This window comes from Anomaloglossus baeobatrachus, chromosome 3 (genome assembly GCF_048569485.1).
Source record: "Anomaloglossus baeobatrachus isolate aAnoBae1 chromosome 3, aAnoBae1.hap1, whole genome shotgun sequence".
NCBI lineage: Eukaryota > Metazoa > Chordata > Amphibia > Anura > Aromobatidae > Anomaloglossus > Anomaloglossus baeobatrachus.
This window is the reverse complement of record NC_134355.1, coordinates 509,392,233-509,414,814: the sequence shown is the minus strand read 5'-3', so window position 1 is coordinate 509,414,814 and position 22,582 is coordinate 509,392,233. Positions and strand designations below refer to the sequence as shown.

General features: G+C 46.0%; 1 protein-coding gene and 1 long non-coding RNA gene across 5 annotated transcripts in view; one reads left to right on the top strand and one right to left on the bottom strand.

The window, feature by feature from the left end:
- The window catches only part of LEKR1 (leucine, glutamate and lysine rich 1), a 310,847-nt gene that overhangs the window by 63,918 nt on the left and 224,347 nt on the right, over positions 1-22,582 (top strand). For all 4 annotated transcript variants that reach the window (XM_075340705.1, XM_075340706.1, XM_075340704.1 and 1 more), the window contains one exon: positions 18,012-18,131. In XM_075340705.1, coding sequence (XP_075196820.1) covers positions 18,012-18,131 — 120 coding nt within the window. The remainder of the gene's footprint in view (positions 1-18,011; positions 18,132-22,582) is intronic.
- LOC142296742 (uncharacterized) overlaps positions 12,624-22,582 on the bottom strand; it is a 247,892-nt gene continuing 237,933 nt past the window's right edge. The window contains exon 3 of the long non-coding RNA XR_012751691.1: positions 12,624-13,921. This is a non-coding gene — a long non-coding RNA (uncharacterized LOC142296742). The remainder of the gene's footprint in view (positions 13,922-22,582) is intronic.

The window sequence follows — 22,582 nt, the reverse complement described above, 5'->3', positions numbered from 1 at the left end:
ACAATGTATCACTTAGGCGGGCTTTACATGCTGCGACATCGCTAGCCAATGCTGGCGATGTCGAGCGCGATAGCACCCGCCCCCATCGTATGGCCGATATGTGGTGATCACTGCTGTAGCAAACATTATCGCTACGGCAGCGTCACATGCACATACCTGCCTAGCGATGTCACTGTGACCGGCAAACCGCCTCCTTTCTAAGGGGGCGGTTCGTTCGGCGTCACAGCGACATCACTAAGCGGCCGCCCAATCAAAGCGGAGGAGCGGAGATGAGTGGGATGAACATCCCGCCAACCTCCTTCCTTCCTCATTGCTGGCGGGACGCAGGTAAGGTGAGGTTCCTCGTTCCTGCGGTGTCACACGTAGCGATGTATGCTGCCACAGGAACGAGGAACAACATCGTTATTGCAGCAGCAACGATAATTGGGAATAGGGGGACATGTCACCGATTAGCGATTTTGAACGTTTTTGCAACGACTCAAAATCGCTAATAGGTGTCACATTCAACGACATCGCTACCGCGGCCAGATGTGCGTCACAAATTCTGTAACCCCAACGAGATCGCTTTAGCGATGTCATAGCGTGTAAAGCCACCCTTAATTTACTGAGAGGTGCAGTTGTGACACAATCAGAGTTCTTAGATTATGCATGTAGCAGAGCTCAAAAAGATAACCCCACCCACACCACAGCTCTCTGTATACATTGTCTACAATGTGAGTTGCTTATCAGGGGAGGGGGCGTGGTCAGATGACTTGACACAAGGCAGCTAGCCACAGCAATGATAATGTCCTAGTGATTAAACCTTCTGTGGGGATCCCTCACCAGAGCTCCCTTCTCAAGGTAGAAAAACAGGTACACCGTCACTTTAAGAGTTCATCAAGTTTATTTTTTCCACATAAACTGGCTCTCCAAAGCAATAATATGGGCCCTCTTGTGGCTTCCAAACAGCATAAACACAGTATGGCATCTGTTCGTGGTCAGGACAAGCGAGTCTTCTTGTTCCCAGAGACTGCTTCCAGAGGCAACCCAGCCTCTGCACACTGACACCATTTTAAAAGCCTGAGACACACCCATGGGCGGAGGTATGTGGATAGCCAGACACACCTATATCTCCGGCTATCGGTAAGACCTGTCCCTGGAACGCCTTAATAAGACTTGTGGCACTACAAGATATCCAGGCTTACACCACTTTTGTGTTACATACCCTCGACCATCTTACACTTCACTGTAAGTAAGCAATACACAGTTTAATAAGTGTGAAAACCATTTTATAATTGAGATTGTGTTTATTTTCAGAATTAGCCAATCACATTTAAATTCATGTTACATAGTAGTAAGTACACAGCTATATAAAGTTTAGTTGATCTAGTAAGATTTTCCTGACATTTTCTTTTTACAGCAAAACCATGGCCTGTAAACAGCTTACAACACAGCAAAGGGAACTCATTGTTGAAAGTTATCAGTCAAGAGAAGGATATAAAAAAAATTCCAATACATTAGATATATCATGGAGTACTGTAGAGAGGGACATCAAGAAATGGCTTAAATTTGGCACAACAGTGACATTACGTAGAACTGGACATCCCTCAAAAATTCAGGAAAAGAAATAAATAAAATTGGTCCATGACACTGAAAAGAGGCCTACAGCAATATTAAATGATCTGCAGGAATTTCTGGCAAGTACTGGTTATGTACAATTTCCCATATTCTTCATGTGTCTGGCCTGTGGAGTATAGTAGCAAGATGGAAGCCTTTACTTAGAAAGAAAAATAACCACGTTTGGCTGTTTTGTCAAAACCTACATCAAGTCTGCCAAAAACATGTGGGAAAATGTGTTATGGTCTGATGAGTCTAAGGGGCACTTTGCACACTGCGACATCGCAGGTGCGATGTCGGTGGGGTCAAATTGAAAGTGACGCACATCCGGCATCGCATGCGACATCGCAGTGTGTAAAGCCTAGATGATACGATTAACGAGCGCAAAAGCGTCGTAATCGTATCATCGGTGCAGCGTCGGCGTAATCCATAATTATGCTGACGCGACGGTCCGATGTTGTTCCTCGCTCCTGCGGCAGCACACATCGCTGTGTGTGAAGCCGCAGGAGCGAGGAACATCTCCTACCGGCGTCACCGCGGCTTCCGTAGGTTATGCGGAAGGAAGGAGGTGGGCGGGATGTTTACATCCTGCTCATCTCCGCCCCTCCGCTCCGATTGGCCGCCTGCCGTGTGACGTCGCAGTGACGGCGCACGACCCGCCCCCTTAACAAGGAGGCGGGTCGCCGGCCACAGGGACGTCGCACGGCAGGTGAGTGTGTGTGTGTGTGTGAAGCTGGCGTAGCGATAGTTTTCGCTACGCCAGCTATCACCACATATCGCTGCTGCGACGGGGGCGGGGACTATCACGCTCGGCATCGCAGCATTGGCCTGCGATGTCGCAGCGTGCAAAGTACCCCTAAGGTTGAACATTTGGGCATAATTCCAAAGATATGTTTGGTGTAAAGCCAACATTGCACATCACCAAAAAACCACCATTCCCATAGTGAGAAATTATGGAGGCAGCATTATGCTTTGCGTTGTTTTTCAGCAGCTGGAACTGGAACTTTGGATCATCATCTCTAGGCCTTTGATAAAAAGCTGAAGATGTGCAGAAATTTCATCTTTCAGCAGACAACGACACTAATCATATCTCCAAATCAACAAAAGAATGGCTTCACCAGAAGAAGACCACAGTTTTAAAATGGGACAGCAAAAGCTCAGATCTGAATCCAAAAGAGAATCTGCAGGTGACATACAGAGTTCTGCACACAGGAGATGCCCTTGCAATATGGCTGGAGTCACACTTGCGAGTGAGTCGCTGAGTCTCGCATCGCATAACCCCAGCACAGCCGCACACTCTCCAGACAGGAACGATACGGCTGCATGTATTTTTATGCAGCTGAGATGCTTTTGTCCGGAGAGCATCAAGCCGTGCCGTTGATGCAAAACAAGACTCGTGTGAGACACTCGCGAGACACTCACAAGTGTGACTCTGGCCTATAACAGATTAACAAATCTGCAAGTAAGGGGTACTTTACACACTGCGACATCGCTAGCATCGGCTAGTGATGCCGAGCACGATAGCACCCGCCCCTGTCGCACATGCGATATGTGGTGATTGCTGCCGTAGCGGACATTATCGCTACAGCAGCTTCACATGCACATACCTGCTCGGCGACTAATCGGCTGGCCAATAGTAGTGGTGGGGCGGAGATGAGCGGGACATAACATCCCGCCCACCTTCTCCCTTCCGCATTGCCGGCAGGACGCAGGTAAGGAGATGTTTGTCGCTCCTGCGGGTTTACACACAGCGATGTGTGGACCTGCAGGAACGACAAACAACATCGTACCTGCGGTCGACCCGACATTATGAAAATGTCCGACGCTACACAGATCACCGATTTCCGACGCATTTGCATCTAGGATTTACACATTGCGATGTCGTTACCGGCGCCGGATGTGTGTCACTAACCACGTGACCCCGACGATATTCCGGATGCGATGTTGCAGTGTGTAAAGTACCCTTAAGAGTGGCCAAAGAATGCCAATTCTAGATTTGCCATACCTGTGGACTCCTCCCCACAAACGCTGAATGTCGTCTTAAATTAAGTGGGTACTTTAAGGCCTCATTCACACGTCAGTATTTCATCAGTATTTGTATGGCAAAACAAATTTTAATTATAGTTTTCCCCTATGAGTTCCCTTCCTGGCTTTGGCAAACAAACACTGACGAAACACTGATGCAAAAATACAGACGTGTGAATAAGGCCTAACAAAGTATTAACTTAAACTTGTGGCCTTTAAGTCAAGCACATAATTTTAGTTATTTATTTTTCTTTTTCCATCTAATAAAAATTCAGTTTAATTTTCAATTGAATTGTACAGATCTTGGATGACATTAAAAGTGGAAAAAGTTTTTAAATGATTCTTCTTGGTATAATTTTTTGCATAACAAAAACCTAACATTTTATCATGGATGTGTAATTTTTTTATATCCACTATATGTGTTTCCCTAAAGAAACAGCGAAGGACAAAAATAGTCATGAGCTTATAACGATAATAAATATACAAAACAACTTTTTTTGTATAAAAACAATCACGGTCCAAGCATGAGTACAACAGTTAGAAATAGAAGTTAAAAACAGCAGGAGATAACTGACCCCCAAATGAAGGCAGTGCTCGAAACGTGCGTAGAGTCTGCGTCATTCCAGTGAGAGAGGACTACGATGGGACATACGTTATAGCATATTTGACCTTGTCTTACTTTAACAGACTTATTCACAGCCTTATTACGTTACTTATATTATGATTATGGTTGTGATTTGGGCTATAGTGGTGCAGTACAATGTGTGCCTGACTATATGTCCTTTTCTACTGTTTCGATATCTACAGTTAGGTCCAGAAATATTTGGACAGTGACACAAGTTTTGTTATTTTAGCTGTTTACAAAAACATGTTCAGAAATACAATTATATATATAATATGGGCTGAAAGTGCACACTCCCAGCTGCAATATGAGAGTTTTCACATCCAAATTGGAGAAAGGGTTTAGGAATAATAGCTCTGTAATGCATAGCCTCCTCTTTTTCAAGGAACCAAAAGTAATTGGACAAGGGACTCTAAGGGCTGCAATTAACTCTGAAGGCGTCTCCCTCGTTAACCTGTAATCAATGAAGTAGTTAAAAGGTCTGGGGTTGATTACAGGTGTGTGGTTTTGCATTTGGAAGCTGTTGCTGTGACCAGACAACATGCGGTCTAAGGAACTCTCAATTGAGGTGAAGCAGAACATCCTGAGGCTGAAAAAAAAGAAAAAATCCATCAGAGAGATAGCAGACATGCTTGGAGTAGCAAAATCAACAGTCGGGTACATTCTGAGAAAAAAGGAATTGACTGGTGAGCTTGGGAACTCAAAAAGGCCTGGGCGTCCACGGATGACAACAGTGGTGGATGATCGCCGCATACTTTCTTTGGTGAAGAAGAACCCATTCACAACATCAACTGAAGTCCAGAACACTCTCAGTGAAGTAGGTGTATCTGTCTCTAAGTCAACAGTAAAGAGAAGACTCCATGAAAGTAAATACAAAGGGTTCACATCTAGATGCAAACCATTCATCAATTCCAAAAATAGACAGGCCAGAGTTAAATTTGCTGAAAAACACCTCATGAAGCTAGCTCAGTTCTGGAAAAGTATTCTATGGACAGATGAGACCAAGATCAACCTGTACCAGAATGATGGGAAGAAAAAAGTTTGGAGAAGAAAGGGAACGGCACATGATCCAAGGCACACCACATCCTCTGTAAAACATGGTGGAGGCAACGTGATGGCATGGGCATGCATGGCTTTCAATGGCACTGGGTCACTTGTGTTTATTGATGACATAACAGCAGATAAGAGTAGCCGGATGAATTCTGAAGTGTACCGGGTGTGAGACTGTGACCGGGGTTATCTATGACGGCCGGTATATCTCGCCCCGGTTGTGCTCACTTCATGATAGAAAGTAAGTCCACTCTAGGGTTAATCCTGTTTCCCTACAGGCTGAAGGAAGGGTTAAATGGAAACAGGAACGAGGGCAGGTGTGCCGGGTGTGAGGGAGTGAACAGAACTCCCTGAGTCCTCTGCTGGAGAGGCACATGTATATTGTTATGGACTTTTGTTTGGATTAAACCGTGTGCTGTGAACCTTAATGCCTGGATCCCGTGTCTTCTGCTACGCAGCCGACCAAGCTACCTCACATATGGTGGAGAATCGGCGGGCATGCCAGCCCGGTGAGGTGTAGCATCCATCCCTGGTGACCCGGTAGCACATGTCTTGGATTCGAGCGGCTATACTACAGCCCAAACCCGGTGACGCCATGGAGGACATACTACAGCAGCTGGCTCAAGCTAATGCACAGCAACAAGAGGCTAATGCACAGCAGCAACAGACCAATGCACACCTGCTCCGGGCGTTGGAACGTCAGCAGCAATCCTTGCAAGCGCAGGACAAAAGGCACCAAGAACAGCTGGTTCAGGCCAATGCACGTCAGGAACAAAGGCACCAAGAACAGATGGTTCTCCTGGCCAAGTCGATCCGTGCCGGACCGGCGGCAACAACCCCAGGACCGGGTGACGACGGCAGCGTCCGGAAAGCGGTGAGACAAGCATTGCAAAAGATGACCCCGGGGGATGATGTGGAAGCGTTCCTGGCGGTGTTTGAGCGGGTGGCCGAGCGGGAAAAGCTGCCGACCCCCCAGTGGGCTGAGGTATTGTCGCCCTATCTGACGGGGGAACCCCAAAAAGCGTACCTGGACCTCTGTACCGAGGACGCCATTGACTATGTGACCCTGAAAGCCGAAATACTGGCTCGGTTGGGGGTGAATACCTATGTACGGGCTCAGCGGGTAAATCAGTGGTTCTATGAGGAAGCCAAACCCGTACGCTCCCAGGCCTATGACTTATTGCATCTTGTAAAAAAGTGGTTGCAGCCTGACACTCTGAGCCCGGCGCAAATGGTGGAAAGGGTAGTAGTGGATCGTTTTGTGCGCACTTTACCCGTCACCGTTCAACGGTGGGTAGGACAGGGTGACCCGAGTACCCTGGACCAATTAGTGTCCCTGGTAGAGCGGCATGTGGCTACGCAGGACTTGATACGGGACACTGAGACTTTGCGTACCGCCCGTCGGTCCGGCCCCTCCAAGCCTAGGGCCAAGGACCCACCGCTGACAACGGTACAGGAGTCCCCTACCGTCCCGTCAGAGGCCGCGCCCGCCATTCCTGAGGTCCGGAAGGTTCTGTACCCTAAACGACAACCCGTCAAGGGGGTTTCCGTCCCCATTAGATGTTGGCGGTGCCAGCGGGTGGGACATATGGAAGCCCAGTGTCCACTCACCACGGAGCCCATGGATTGTGGGGTTACCCGGCGGGGTTCAATGTATGCTCAGGTGGTGTGTACCGCTGACCTGGTCTCCCCAAAGACGGAGCCCCACTTGTGCCAAATACAGGTGAATGGATGTCCGGTTACAGGATTGTTGGATTCCGGGAGCTTAGTGACCCTTGTGCGATCCACCTTGAGGGCTAAAGTAAAGGCCACAGGACGTACCGTGGGGGTGGTTTGCATACATGGGGACCGCCGAGACTATCCCACGGGGATTGTCACCATCACAGCACCTTGCGGTCAGGTGCAACATGAGGTGGGACTTCTTAACACTCTTCCTTATGACGTGATCCTAGGAAGGGATCTGCCCTATTTTTGGACTTTATGGAGGGGACCCCCTAAGTCCCCTCAGATATTGGACAGTCCGGGACCGGAGCCCTACAATCCTGAATCCGGGACGCCTGCCGTAGGGGTTACCATGATAGAGACAGAGGGTGAACCCGATAGGTCACCCCTAGAGGTATTGGCAGGAGAGGCTGAGATGGTCGAGCCCATCCCGGAGTTGGAGGCGTCCCCGGATACGTTTGGGACAGCCCAACTCCAGGACCCTACGTTAATACATGCCCGGAGTCGGGTGACAGTAGTTGATGGGGTGGCACAGCTGCCCGGTGCCCAGGTAAGGTACCACCATTTCGCTCTTAAGCAGGATTTACTCTACCGGGTAGATGAAATACGGGGCGTGGGGGTAGAGCAGTTGGTGGTGCCCCAGCCGTATCGCCGGCGGGTCCTCGACTTGGCTCATAAACACCTGATGAGTGGCCACCTAGGGGTCAAGAAAACGCAGGAGCGAATATTGCAAAGGTTCTATTGGCCCGGGGTCTTTGGGGAGGTAAAACGGTTCTGCGAAACCTGCCCGGAGTGTCAGCTTACCGCACCCCTGACCCATTTTCGCAGTCCGTTGGTACCGTTACCCATTATAGAAGTCCCTTTTGAACGGATAGGGATGGATCTGGTGGGGCCCCTCGTAAAGTCCGCTCGAGGGCACCAACACATCCTAGTGATCGTTGACTATGCCACCCGGTATCCCGAGGCGATACCTCTCAGACATACTGCAGCAAAGCTTATAGCTCGGGAGTTGTTTGCTGTGTTCTGCCGCGTGGGGTTGCCCAAGGAGATCCTTACGGATCAGGGGACCCCATTCATGTCTAAAGTGACCAAAGAGCTATGCCGGCTACTCCAGATCAAGCAGTTGCGTACGTCTGTGTATCATCCTCAAACGGACGGTTTAGTCGAGCGTTTCAATAAAACCCTGAAAACCATGCTCAAAAGGGTGATTTCAAAAGACGGGAAAGACTGGGATATGATGCTTCCCTATTTGATGTTTGCCATCCGTCAGGTGCCACAGGCATCCACGGGGTTTTCGCCTTTTGAGTTGTTATACGGGCGACATCCCCGGGGATTGTTGGACCTGGCAAAGGAAACCTGGGAGCAAGAGCCCACCCCCCATAAAAGTGTGATTGAACACATTTTGGGTATGCAGAACCGCATAAGCGCGGTCATGCCGATTGTGAAGGAGCATTTACAGGAGGCTCAGGCCGCGCAAAGCGGCCGCTACAATAGACAAGCCACTGTGCAGACCTTTAAACCCGGGGATCGGGTGTTGGTATTAATCCCCACGGCGGAGAGTAAATTCCTGGCTCAGTGGCAAGGCCCCTACGAGATAAAGGAAAGAGTCGGGGTGGTTAACTATAAAGTATTGCAGCCCGGTAGGCGGAAACCTGAACAAATATACCATGTCAACCTGTTAAAACCTTGGCAGGAACGGGAAAGCCTGATGGCTGTTTTTTCCCCATCTCCCTCCTCTTCGGGTCGTTCACATCCGGCTCCAGCGACCTCCGGAGAGGACGAACCAAAAGTAAGGATTGGAGAAGCCCTCACCAAGACTCAGAGGCGAGAGGCCAGACGGTTGGTTCAGCAGAACCCCGATGTCTTCTCCGAACTGCCCGGTAGGACCAGTCTGATACGACATGATATTGTCACCGAGCCCCACCTGAAGGTACGCCTGAAGTCATACCGGGTACCGGAGGCTCGACGACAAGCCATATCGGAGGAAGTAAAGACAATGTTACGCCTGGGGGTCATCGAAAAATCCCGGAGTGAATGGGCTAGTCCGATTGTCCTAATACCAAAACCCGATGGCTCCTTAAGGTTCTGCAATGACTTTAGGAGATTGAACGAAATATCCAAGTTCGATCTCTACCCCATGCCCCGGGTGGATGAGCTGATTGATAGGCTGGGACAGGCGCGATATTTTACCACGCTCGACCTGACCAAGGGGTACTGGCAGGTGCCACTGACGGAGTCCGCCAAGGAGAAAACCGCTTTTGTTACGCCGGAGGGTCTCTTCCACTATGTTGTCTTGCCTTTTGGGTTACATGGCGCTCCGGCCACGTTCCAGAGGTTGATGGACTTAGTGCTGGAACCCCACCAGGCGTATGCATCAGCGTACCTTGATGACATCATTATTTACAGCTCCGATTGGCAGACCCACTTGGAACAGGTACAAGCGGTGGTGGACGCGCTTCGAACAGCCGGATTGACAGCCAATCCCAAGAAATGTGCGTTGGGACTCACGGAAGCCCGCTACTTGGGCTACGTGATAGGCCAAGGAGTGATTAAGCCCCAAATTAACAAGGTTGAGGCGATCCAGAAGTGGCTTAGACCCCTGACCACGAAGCAGGTTAGGGCCTTCCTGGGTATCGTGGGGTACTACAGGAGGTTTGTAAAGGATTTTGCGGGACTCTCGGCCCCCTTGACGGACCTTCTCAAAGGCAAGAAGTCCGTCATGGTGCGCTGGACTCCGCAGGCCGAGGACTCCTTCCGGGCCCTGAAGGGGGTCCTGTGCGGACAGCCCGTTCTTGTACACCCTGATTTCCGGAAGGAGTTCATAGTACAGACTGACGCCTCAGAGGTCGGCCTGGGGGCAGTGCTGTCTCAGGTGGTTCAGGGGGAGGAACACCCCGTCACCTTCTTAAGTAGGAAGCTCACCCCTCCCGAGCGGAATTATAGCGTAGTGGAGAAGGAGTGCCTGGCGATCAAGTGGGCCTTGGAGTCCCTACGCTATTACCTGCTGGGACGGCAGTTTCGCTTGGTGACGGATCACTCTCCACTGGTCTGGATGAGGTCCGCCAAGGAACGGAATGCCCGAGTTACCCGGTGGTTCCTTTCTCTGCAGAACTTCCGGTTTACGGTTGAACATAGGGCCGGTAGGTTGCAGGGCAACGCCGATGCCTTGTCCCGCGGCCCGTGTTTGATGGCGGGAGTTCAACCCCGCACGCTTGAACTGAGGGGGGGGGTATGTGAGACTGTGACCGGTGTTATCTATGACGGCCGGTATATCTCGCCCCGGTTGTGCTCACTTCATGATAGAAAGTAAGTCCACTCTAGGGTTAATCCTGTTTCCCTACAGGCTGAAGGAAGGGTTAAATGGAAACAGGAACGAGGGCAGGTGTGCCGGGTGTGAGGGAGTGAACAGAACTCCCTGAGTCCTCTGCTGGAGAGGCACATGTATATTGTTATGGACTTTTGTTTGGATTAAACCGTGTGCTGTGAACCTTAATGCCTGGATCCCGTGTCTTCTGCTGCGCAGCCGACCAAGCTACCTCACATGGGATATACTTTCAGCCCAGATTCAGCCAAATGCCGCAAAGTTGATCGGACAGCGCTTCATAGTACAGATGGACAATGACCCCAAGCATACAGCCAAAGCTACCCAGGAGTTCATGAGTGCAAAAAAGTGGAACATTCTGCAATGGCCAAGTCAATCACCAGATCTTAACCCAATTGAGCATGCATTTCACTTGCTCAAATCCAGACTTAAGATGGAAAGACCCACAAACAAGCAAGACCTGAAGGCTGCGGCTGTAAAGGCCTGGCAAAGCATTAAGAAGGAGGAAACCCAGCGTTTGGTGATGTCCATGGGTTCCAGACTTAAGGCAGTGATTGCCTCCAAAGGATTCGCAACAAAATATTGAAAACAAAAATATTTTGTTTGGGTTTGGTTTATTTGTCCAATTACTTTTGACCTCCTAAAATGTGGAGTGTTTGTAAAGAAATGTGTACAATTCCTACAATTTCTATCAGATATTTTTGTTCAAACCTTCAAATTAAACGTTACAATCTGCACTTGAATTCTGTTGTAGAGGTTTCATTTCAAATCCAATGTGGTGGCATGCAGAGCCCAAGTCGCGAAAATTGTGTCACTGTCCAAATATTTCTGGACCTAACTGTATTTCTTACTGTTGTACTCATGCTTGGACTTTGATTGTTTTTATTCAATAGTGGTTGTTTTTCTAGATTTATTATCGATATGAGCTCATTACCATTTTTTTCTTTCTCCATTTCTATGTGTTTACCTTGTTGGTTTTTCCCCCTTATTTATCCCATAGCTGTATACCCATATCTATATGTCACTAGACTTTATTCTATCCTTCATACTTTTTATAGGGTATTTATCCTGTTCTCCAGTCTTTTTGATTTACAAACAAATGCTGCAAAGCATTTTGCACCAGATATGTTGCCTTCTATCCTTCCCCTACATCATAAACTTGGTAGGTTAGCAAAAGGTAGGGGGCACATGGATATCAGTACAGCTAGTGAATCAGACTACATAGGATTTGTTTGTAGTCTGGTACCATGGAGACACATATGACTCCTTTAGAGCTATGGGCACAATAATATTTTTAAGGCCTTCTAGGGGCAGGGGGGAATAGACGCAGAATTCATCTTACCCCCTCTCCAGGTGCTGCTGCCAGCCTTCTTGGCCTCAGGTGCCCGATTGTTTGTGTAGTCATCTGCCATGGCGGCCGTAGCAGAGGCCTCCTTATTGTTTCTGGCCATGGATGAACTGTTGGAGGTCCTTGGAACAATTCCTATTTACAAGTGTATCTCAATAAATGAGAATATCCTCAAAAAGTTTATTTCAGTAATTCAATACAAAAAAGGAAACTCATATATTATATAGAGTCATTACACACAGAGTGATCTATTTCAAGTGTTTATTTCTGTTAATGTTGATGATTATGGCTTACAGCCAATGACAACCCAAAATGTCATTATCTCAGAAAATTAGAATATTATCTAAGACCGACTGAAAAAATGATTTTAAATTCAGAAATGTTGGCGCCGACTGAAAAGTCTGTACAGTAAATGCCTCAATACTTGGTTGGGGCTCCTTTTGCATGAATTACTGCATCAATGCGGCGTGGCATGGAGGCGATCAGCCTGTGGCGCTGCTGAGGTGTTATGGAAGCCCAGGTTGCTTGGATAGCAGCCTTGAGCCCGTCTGCATTGTTGGGTCTGGTGTCTCTCATTTTTTGTTTTGAGTGCAATGGCTTAATATATAATAGTTGAAATAGTGATTACCCCACAAATCATGGAAAGTGAGCCAATATGACAACATCTGTAAGGAGTTTGTATGTCCTTCCCGTGTTTGTGTGGGTTTCCTCTCACACTACATAGACATACTGATAGGGAATTTAGCTTGTGAGTCCCAATGGGGACAGTGACGGTCACATGTGTAAAGCGCTGTGAAATTAATGGCGCTATAAAAGTGAGTATAATATATAAATAAATATACACTAGGGTTGTAATAAAAAAAAATGTTCCCCCTCCTGCCACAAACCCTTCACTAAATATAAAATAAGAGGTTACGTGACCGAAGGGGAGAGGTCACAGACTTTTATTTACTTATGATCTTTTTTATTTCTTTTTGAAGGAAATGTTCTTTTAATCTGCGGATTGGAAAATGGCAAAAGTGAAGCCAATTATTCCGGTAACCTGTAGCTTTCCAGCTGTTGCAGAATGATAACTGATATATCACAGTAACAGCTGGGAAGCCACAGAACCCGGCCAACGGGAATCAGCTCCTTTAAGTGTTGTTTCTTTGTTTGATGGTTTCGTTTTCTTTTGCTTCTTCTCTGAAGATATTTTCTGTAACACATACAGCTTCTATCAGAACACCGAGTAACAATAGCCATTGCATAGTTTATTTTCATAGTCACGGAAGCGTGGCTGAATTGGATACCGTACTTGTGTGTATATAGTATATTGTATACTATATAGTGCAGGAGTGAGGTCATTTGTTGTTTCTTTCGTGTTTTCTGATTGATTTTTCTCTTTTGGTCTTTTATCAAAGTCAGAACTAATCGCAAAGATGAAAATATGTGTGATGAAGCCTGTTCAGACTCCTGAATACTATACAGTCCAATATTTGCTGACTCAGGAGTAGATTATTATTATTTTTTATTATAGTGCCATTTATTCCATGGCGCTTTACAAGTGAAAGAGGATATATGTACAACAATCATTAACAGTACATAACAGACTGGTATATAGAGGAGAGAGGACCCTGCCCGCGAGGGCTCACAGTCTACAGGGAATGGGTGATGGTACAATAGGTGAGGACAGAGCTGGTTGCGCAGTGGTCTACTGGACTGAGGGCTATTGTAGGTTGTAGGCTTGTTGGAAGAGGTGGGTCTTGAGGTTCCTCTTGAAGCTTTCCACGGTAGGGGAGAGTCTGATATACTGAGGTAGAGCGTTCCAGAGTATGGGGGATGCACGGGAGAAATCTTGTACGCGATTGTGGGAAGAGGAGATAAGAGAGGAGCAGAGAAGGAGATCTTGTGAGGATCTGAGGTTGCGTGCAGGTAGGTACTGGGAGAGAAGGTCACAGATGTAGGGAGGAGACAGGTTGTGCATGGCTTTGTATGTCATGGTTAGTGTTTTGAACTGAAGTCGTTGGGCAATGGGAAGCCAGTGAAGGGATTGGCAGAGTGGCGAGGATGAGGAGTAGCGAGGGGAGAGGTGGATTTAGCGGGGCGCAGAGTTTAGGATAGATTGGAGGGGTGCAAGAGTGTTGGAAGGGAGGCCAGAGAGCAGGAGGTTGCAGTAGTCGAGGCGGAGATGATGAGGGCATGCGCTAATGTTTTTGCTGATTCTTGGTTAGATCTGAGCACTTTAACTATTGCAGTCCTAGGAGAAAAAGAAGATAACATAAAATGGTACATTGTAATATAATGCAATATCCAAACAGTAAAGTAATGTAATGTAGCCTCTACTGTTATACCATGCCTGATGAAGAGACCTGAGTAGTCTCGAAAGCTTGCTATTATTACCATCTTTTCAGTTAGTCATTAAAAGGTATCAACCACTGAGGACTTCAGTTCTTTTAAACATTTTTTGTAGCCTCAAAGGGATTTTTGTTTTAGCAAATAAAACTTTCCGTGAAGGTCTATTTTTTGGAACCCTTTAAAATTGTATCATAAAATATAAAAAGAAAGAACTTTCTAAATCATTTCTATTAAAATGGTCCTATAGCTTAATACCTGCAGTTTCTACAAAGACTTGTGTCTCCATGGCAAAAGCTATAAGTAAACCATGTGTAGTCTGATCACGTAGCCATACTGACTTCCATCTGTCCCCTACTTGTTGCTAACCTACCAAACGCCTTTTAGGAAGACGAGGCAGATGTTAGGGCGTAGGACTGCAGGATCAGATTACACAGAGTTTGTTTGAAGTCTGTTACCATGGTGACACATTGATTTCCATAGTAGCCGTTGACACAAAACTATAGGAGATACTTAATGAATACTATTTACAAAGCTGGCTCATTTTTCATTTTAGGTTCATTGGAACAATACATAAACTATCGCTAAGGTTCCTTTAAGCATTGTGTAACACCAAACAGCCTAGCAACCTTCTAAAATATATTATATTGTAACTCCTTATTGTTTTCAAGATCCTTGCTCAGTCGAAGGATGGGAACCTTGTTTGCATTCTAGTTAATACATCTACAGTCTCAAATACCAGAGGAGCATGAATAAAGACTGAAATCAAGCAGCTAAGAAGATGATGTGGTCTAACTCCTGCATGAGGCTATGCGCCCACGTTGCATCGAGGTAGTTGCAGTTCTAAACGCACGCTTTTGGCAGAAATGGTATTTGCCAAATTTGATTTTGACCACAAAAACGCTATAAATACGCTGCGTTTTTGACGCATTTTTACCGCAATTTACATGCTTTTTCATTGCTTAACATCAGATGCGTTTTGATCACAAATACACTGCTAAATAAAGTTTTAACATTCAAACACTATGAAAAAATGGAAAAAGAGGATAACAAATATCCAGATTATAATCATAAACAAAATAGCTGATTTTATTTAAATGATAAATGTTTGTTAATATTTATGTATAAAATAACGTAAAATTAATGTTTTTCTTACTTTTAATTGTCAGACTATGGGGTACTGTGCACGCTGCGACATCGCAAGCCGATGCTGCGATGTCGAGCGCGATAGTATACCCGCCGACGTCGCAGCAGCATTATCTTGTGATTGCTGGCGTAGCGAACATTATCGCTACGCCAGCTTCACATGCACTCACCTGCCCTGCGAGGTCACTCTGGCCGGTGAACCACCACCTTACTAAGAAGGCGGGGCGTGCGGCGTCACAGCGACGTCACACGGCAGGCGGCCAATAGCACCAGAGGGGCGGAGATGAGCAGGATGTAAACATCCCGCCCACCTACTTCCTTCCGCATTGCAGCGGGGACGCAGTTAGGAGATGTTCCTCGCTCCTGCGGCTTCACACACAGCGATGTGTGCTGCCACAGGAACGAGGAACAACATCGTACCCGTCACTGCATCGGCATTATGGAAATGTCGGACCCTACACCGATGATACGATAACGACGCTTTTGCGCTCGTTAATCGTATCAAAAAGGATTTGCACACTACGATATCGACTGTGACGCCGGATGTGCGTCACTTTCGATTTGACCCCACCGACATCGCACCTGCGATGTCGTAGTGTGCAAAGCCCGCCTATGTGTGTGTGTGTGTAAACGGAGTGGGACATATCATGCCTTTAATATAATGGCAAAAATACAGGCAATTAAATTGTCAAAAACGCTTGTTTTCTGTATCCAAAAAGCATGTAAAATGCTAGGATTTTGATGTAGAATGCGTTTTGTATCTTCTCATTGACTCTAATGTTATCAAAACGCAGCTCAAATGGCAAATACAATTGACATGCTGCTTCTTTAAACGCTGAGTTTTTGCCAAAAATATGCAAATTAAAAGCAGCGTTTTGAACAGCATTGTGCGCACAAGAAATCCCTATTTTTCATAGACTTTGCTTGGAAATCAAAACGCATGCATTTTGGCATTAAAACACTGTAGTTGAAAACGCTGCGGAAACGCATGTAAAAACGCAACGTGGGCACATAGCCTTAACACCTTCATGACCATATGGGCTTATGCAGATCCAAAACATCGAATCAACCTCAGACCAATGTTTTTCAGTTGGTCGGTGCACTTGTCCGTTTTCGTACCCGGGCATGCATACACGGTTTGCCGCAGTAAATTAGATTGCTTTCAGCCATTCAAGTCTATTGTTCTGTGAAAAAACTTGGAGTACATTCGGACATCACGGTCTGACAGAATGGAGAAGATGGAGACATTGTTTTTTATTCTTCTCCACCTCCAAGAAAAACAGATCCCACTCTGATCACACTCTGACCAGTGTCTGATTAGCTCAATCCGACCATTTTTCACGGGTGAAAAAAATACATTTGTGTGACCCTAACCTAAAAGTTATTTTATGCGGACATATCAATAACCGGATACTACAGCAAGGGCATGATTTTATTGCTGGATTGTAGCGTTAAACGGAATCTGTCAGATGGTATTTGCTATGTATTCTGAAGAAAGCATGCTGTATGGGTTAACACAGATTTCAGCGATATATCTATCACACTGTGTGCTGTTGTTTACCTGCAAAGTTTGGTTCAGCTTCAACGGACTAGGTCAGTTAGTCCGGCATGCCCCCTGTTGTGATTAGCAGCTCACTATCTATAGACTTTGTATATAGAGAGCCTGGTGTGAGCGAGGGCAGTTTTCTAAGCTCTACTGATTGTGTCAGAACCGCTGCACCAAGCAATACATTGTTTGATTCAGGGTCTCTTTGCCTACATCATGCTGCTCTAAGATGAGCTAGCAAAAACATACTGACAGATTCCCTTTAAAGGATTATGGGGGGCAGTTTGAGTTGCTTGGCAGGCTCCCTGTAATAAAGAATTATAACTACTGTAAAATAGACAACCATGCATGTATATGAGCATCACGTGTCATCATATGACCAAAGTTTACTGACCTTAAATAGATCTTTAAAAAAAAAAAAAAAAAAATATTATATATATACAGGATATATATATATATATATATATATATATATATATATATATATATATATATATATACATATGTTAGATAGTTGTTTATCTTTTCATTACACAGTCGTTACAGACACAGATTAATAACCTATTGATCACTGGAACATCCAGCAATCTTGAGAACAGGCCTCTGAAACTCAGTAACCAAGCTCTGCAGTCTTGTCTTGAGTGGAGATGAGGTACACATGCTCAACATTCACTCCAATCATTGTCTATGGGACTGCTGGAGAAAACGGAGCACAAGGGTCCAGAGTAGTGATGGGCGGACCCAGACTGTAAAAGCCTGGAGCCGTGCAGGTTCAAAAGTATCTGAGCACCGATCCTGGACCCAGCGTTCTTAGGGAACTCCGGGTAACGATACAGGTCCACAACTCTGGTATCAAGTCTCTTGCATGCAGATGTACACTGCTTTCAGGACACTCACACTACTTCAAGGGCCACTCATTAACCTCATGCATATGCACTGCTTCACCCGTCCACCAGCAGTCCCGGAGGGAGCGCATGTGGCTTTTTAAAAAAACTATTAAAATAAATAATTTAAAAAAACAGCATGTGGTCCCCCCAATTTTGATACCCAGCCATGATAAAGCCGATAGTGGGTGGGGGCTGGTATTTTCAACTTCGGGAAGCCCATGCTTTTTGGACCCCCAGCCTAAAAATAGCAGCCTGTAGCCGCCCAGGATCGTCACATCTATTATCTTCAGAGTAGCCGTTTAAACGTTATTTGCTGTAACTGTAAAGCATATATAGAAATGACACTGGCCACATGTATTATGTCTTTTTTTTTGCTGGTTTTTGTATTTTTATGTACTCTCTCACATTTTTTCTAGATTGCAGATTGCATTATTGGAACTGAAGGAAAAGGAAGATGAAGTTCAGGTTCTGACAACCGAGCTTACAACTTGTCAGCAGGCAGTAAGAACCGCACAAGACCAAAAGCAGCTGCTGGGGTAAGAAACTCACCAGAGCGTGACATAAAGGATGTGATTGTCCTCATGGCAGACACAAGCCATAAAATTTACCAATAATGTGGGACGGCTGCATGTATTTTTAGCTTGTCATGCCATAGAAAATATCACTGTTGTCATAGCAATCTCTATGGTAATGAGGGCAAAGCTTTACCATTAATCTCTGGAAAAGTGACTATGTTCCAGAGTTCAACTCAAGTTGAAAAACTCTTGACCTGCGTATATTAGACTGTGTTTGATCAGACTATAAAGCATGGCTCACGCGCGTTTCTTGTGCACAAAGACTGATATAGAAAACAGATTTCATAATTATCGTCTAGGTCTTTAGGAAAAAAAGAGAGCATTAATAAAATGAACATGCGGTATATACTTTAATATTTAAGCCAAGGAGAGCGAATAGCAGAGGGACTGAGAATATATTGTAGTTCCTATGTAATAAAATAGAATATACACAATTTAATGCACATAATGCTTTCCATGCAGCCTGAACGTTTATAGCTGGGCTTTAGAACTTGTGCTTCAGGGTAGACTTCAGATTTCTCTGCGTATCTGTTCCTGTTCTCAATTATCTACAAGTGACATTTATTATCTTGCAGAATGTTATTATTGTTATGGTAAAACCCCATTCAGCAATGATTTTCAGACTTTCGCCAAGGAACAAAAAAAACTGACTCCCTACACGAACCTTAGTAAGATTCACTTAACGAAGCTATGGTCAGTTTTACAGGATACACCTCTATTTTTAAAGACTTGTCACCAGTAGTGATGAAAGAACTTGCAGATATCCGGGATCAGCAGGACCAACCAGACTTAAAAAAATGAGTTCCAGCCTGGAGTTCATCCTGGATATCTGGTCGAACGCTAGTCCCCATATAAGTCTATGGGGACCAGAATTGGGTGCTTAAAAATGGAGGTAAAAGGGATAGGGGGATTAGAGAAAGCGCACTATACTTACCGAGTCGGTACGCCTGTAAATGATTTTGGGCCACTCTTTTTCTGGGGCCGCTAATTTATCCTCATTAATATTCACTGCTTTCCCCGCCCCCCGGCAGTCCTGGTATCTTGGATTGGTTGCAGTCAGACGTGCCCCCAGCCTGTGTGACAGCGTGTCTGACTGCTTGCGATTATATACCCTGTCTGTGTGTCACTATCGTGATATAATAAGTAAATAAGTAAATAAATAAATTCGCGTAGGGTCTCCCTATATTATGATATCCAGCACAGATTAAGCATACGGTTACAGGCTGCAGCCCCCAGCATGCGCTTATCTTGGCTGTGTATCAAAATAGGAGGAACTGCATGCAGCTTTTTTTTAATTATTATTTAAATAAATAACTTTAAAAAAACAGCGTGCAACCCCCCCAGCTGGGTAAAGTGCCGGGTGCTATTTTTAGGCTAAAAGGGGCCCAATAAGCATGGGTCTCTCCAGCCTGAGAAATTCAGCCCACAGCTGTCAGCTTTATCATTAATATTATTATTTATTATTATAGCGCCATTTATTCCATGGCGCTTTACAAGTGAAAGAGGGTATACGTACAACAATCTATAACAATACAAAACAGACTGGTATAGGAGGAGAGAAGACCCTGCCCGCGAGGGCTCACAGGGAATGGGTGATGGTACAATAGGGGAGGACAGAGCTGGTTGTGCTGGTTGTGTACTGGACTGAGGGCTATTGTAGGTTGTAGGCTTGTTGGAAGAGATGGGTCTTCAGGTTCCTCTTGAAGCTTTCCGCGGTAGGGGAAAGTCTGATATGCTGAGGTAGAGCATTCTAGAGTATGGGGGAGGCACGGGAGAAATCTTGTACGCGTATGTGGGAAGAGGAGATAAGAGAGGAGTAGAGAAGGAGATCTTGTGAGGATCTGAGGTTGCGTGCAGGTAGTTACCGGGAGACTATGTCACAGGTGTAAGGAGGAGACAGGTTGTGGATGGCTTTGTATGTCATGGTTAATGTTTTGAACTGAAGTCGTTGGGCAATGGGAAGCCAGTGAAGGGATTGTCAGAGTGGCGAGGATGAGGAATAGCGAGGGGAGAGGTGCATTAAGCGGGCCGCAGAGTTTAGGATAGATTAGAGGGGTGCAAGAGTGTTGGAAGGGAGGCCAGAGAGCAGAAGGTTGCAGTAGTCGAGGCGGGAGATGATGAGGGCATGCACTAATGTTTTTGCTGATTCTTGGTTAAGAAAAGCATGGATCCGGGAGATATTTTTAAGTTGTAGTTTGCATGAGGTGAAGAGGGCTTGGATGTGTGGTTTGAAGGATAGAGCAGAGTCGAGGGTTACTCCAAGGCAACGGGCTTTGGAGACTGGAAAGAGTGAGCAGCCATCAAGTTTGATGGAAAGGCTTGTTGGATGAGTTGTGTGAGGAGGAGGAAAGACAATGAATTCTGTTTTGTCCATGTTAAGCTCTAGGAATCATGCAGAGAAGAAAGATGAAATAGCAGACAGACATTGTGGAATTTTGGTTAGTAGAGAGGTAGTGTCAGGTCCAGAGAGGTAGATCTGTGTGTCATCGGCATAGAGATGATACTGAAAGCCGTGGGACTCTATGAGCTGTCCCAGGCCGAAGGTGTAGATGGAGAACAGCAGGGGTCCAAGAACTGAACCTTGGGGGACACCGACAGATAGGGGGCGAGATGAGGAAGTGGTGTGAGAATGGGAGACGCTGAAAGTTCGGTTGGTTAGGGCCAAGTCTGTGATGCCCAGAGTTGAGAGAATCTGTAGTAGGAGGGAGTGGTCTACTGTGTCAAAGGCAGAGGACAGGTCCAGAAGGAGGAGGACAGAGTAGTGCTGCTTGGCTTTGGCAGTTAGTAGGTCATTGGTGACTTTGGTTAGGGCAGTTTCAGTAGAGTGATGCGGTCGGAAGCCAGATTGTAGCCGGTCAAAGAGGGAGCAGGAGGAGAGGTATGAGGACAATTCAAGATGGACATGCTGTTCCATTAGTTTTGAGGCATAGGGGAGAAGGGATATGGGGTGACAGTTTGACACAGAGGATGGGTCAAGGGAGGGCTTTTTGAGGATGGGTGTAATGGAGGCATGTTTAAAGCATGAAGGGAATACACCACTTGTTAGTGATAGGTTGACGAGATGGGTTAGGGCTGGGATGAGAACTGCGGTGATGTTGAGGATGAGGTGCGACGGGAGCAGGTCAAGTGCACAAGTGGTTAGATGTGATCTTGAGAGTAGAGTGAGAAGATTGTCTTCTTTCATGGTGGAGAAGTTGGATTTGGAGGAAGAGGGCTGAGTAGCTATGATGAGGGGATGTGGAGATTGTGGGCCAAAGCTTGCTCTGATGTTGTCAATCTTCTGCTTGAAGAAAGAGGCAAAGTCTTCAGCTGAGATGAGAGGAGAGGGAGGTGGTGCTGTAGGATGGAGGAGAGAATTGAAAGTGTTGAATAGCTGTTTAGGGTTGTGTGAGAGAGAGAGGATATGAGGGATGAGAAGTAGGTTTGTTTTGCAGCAGTGAGTGTGGACTTGAAAGTGGTGAGGGACTCTTTATATGCAATTAAGTGAATGAGACCTCTTCCATCTGCGCTCAGCAATTCCTGAAGTCCGTCTCAGTTCTTTAGTCTGACTCGTGTGCCAGGGTTGCCTGTTGATTGTGCAGGTTTTGGTGAGTGTGAGGGGGGCAGCTGATTCGAGAGCTGCAGAGATTGTGGTGTTGTATAAAGTTGCAGCAGAATCTGCATCATGTAAAGAAGCAATATCTGTGAGAGGGAGAAGGGACTGAGAAAGTGCATGTAAATCAAGGTGTTTGATATTTCTGCGAGGGTGTGAAAGTTTGTGGAGGGGGGTGTGACGACATGGACTCTCATGGGTTAAAGTTTCTTAAAATTCAGCCAGACAGCATGATAGATTGCTTATAGACGGGGGAGAAGTCCCTCATTGTTTTTACAAGACTCTTGTTGACTCAATGTAATTGTGTTGGCCACTGAAAGCCAGACGTATTGTTCTCCAGACTTTTCCAGTAACCATTGTATTGTCGTTATGTATTGCTAATGTGATTACCTTAGTAGCCATTGTCGAGTCTGTGACTTGCAGACTCCATTGGGACCAGACCCTTCGGAGCATTCATTGTAATGTAGTTGTGTATTGTAATCTAATGTGATTACCTTAGCCATTGTCGAGTCTGTGACTTGCAGACTTCATGTAGATATCTTCTGTCTTTCTATGCACATCATTTAAATGAACATTGTCCATGCAGCTTGAGATTCATCCAATGGGAGAGGCGATCTTGTCCAACCAATCGATGAGGATGCAGTGTATCCAAGTGGAAGGCTGTGGCTATAAAAGGGATTTCTTTAAGCCACCAGGTGGTTGATGGATGCTGATGGATCCAGTCTAAGCTCTTTGGAGCTGACTAGAGGATCAGGAAATCTTATGGCTTCAATCTAGGGACTCCGGCTCCGGTTGGAGACTAGAAAGACAGCGTGTTTTA